General features: G+C 34.6%; 1 protein-coding gene across 1 annotated transcript in view; it reads right to left on the reverse strand.

The window, feature by feature from the left end:
• The window catches only part of LOC119585884 (ribonucleoside-diphosphate reductase subunit M2-like), a gene marked incomplete at its 5' end in the record, with an annotated part of 5,479 nt that overhangs the window by 1,049 nt on the left and 3,889 nt on the right, over positions 1-541 (reverse strand). Inside the window, 1 exon segment of the mRNA XM_037934614.1 lies at positions 136-255. Within this exon segment, the coding sequence (XP_037790542.1) occupies positions 136-255 (120 nt within the window).

The following is a 541-nucleotide window of genomic DNA, read 5'->3' on the forward strand; positions in this document are numbered from 1 at the left end:
TTTTAAACATCCACACATGTAGTCGCAATAAACATACATATTCATTCTTATTTATTTGCACAACCAGACTGGAGCGCACACAAAATAGAGCACAATGAGCAAAGCAATAGTCAAGGAGAGAACAGAAATACTCACTTGGCAAAATCTCTCGACTAAGTTTTCATTAACGATGCCATCCGAGGCTGCAAAGAATGCAAGAACATGAGAAATGAAGTGTCGTTCTTCATCTTTCAACTTTTCCCAGTCAGCCAAGTCCTGTGAAGAGAGGCTAAATTAGGGAAACTAGCGAAACAAATGAGAACAGATTATAGATAATAGCATATAAAGTAGCAGACAACTGAAAAAAGAAAGGAAGAATGAATTATAGAACATTAAATTGATCTATATTAGGTACTTGGTAATTATTTACCAAAATAAATTAAGTACTATTCCCTAATTCTCCAATCAGGTCCTACATTTCTGTTTTTTAACTGGTAGTTTTGATTTCAATTGATGTTGATGGCCAAAACAAGTATTCTCCTTCCGCCAATGATAATCCTAT

This window comes from Penaeus monodon, chromosome 20, assembly GCF_015228065.2.
Source record: "Penaeus monodon isolate SGIC_2016 chromosome 20, NSTDA_Pmon_1, whole genome shotgun sequence".
NCBI lineage: Eukaryota > Metazoa > Arthropoda > Malacostraca > Decapoda > Penaeidae > Penaeus > Penaeus monodon.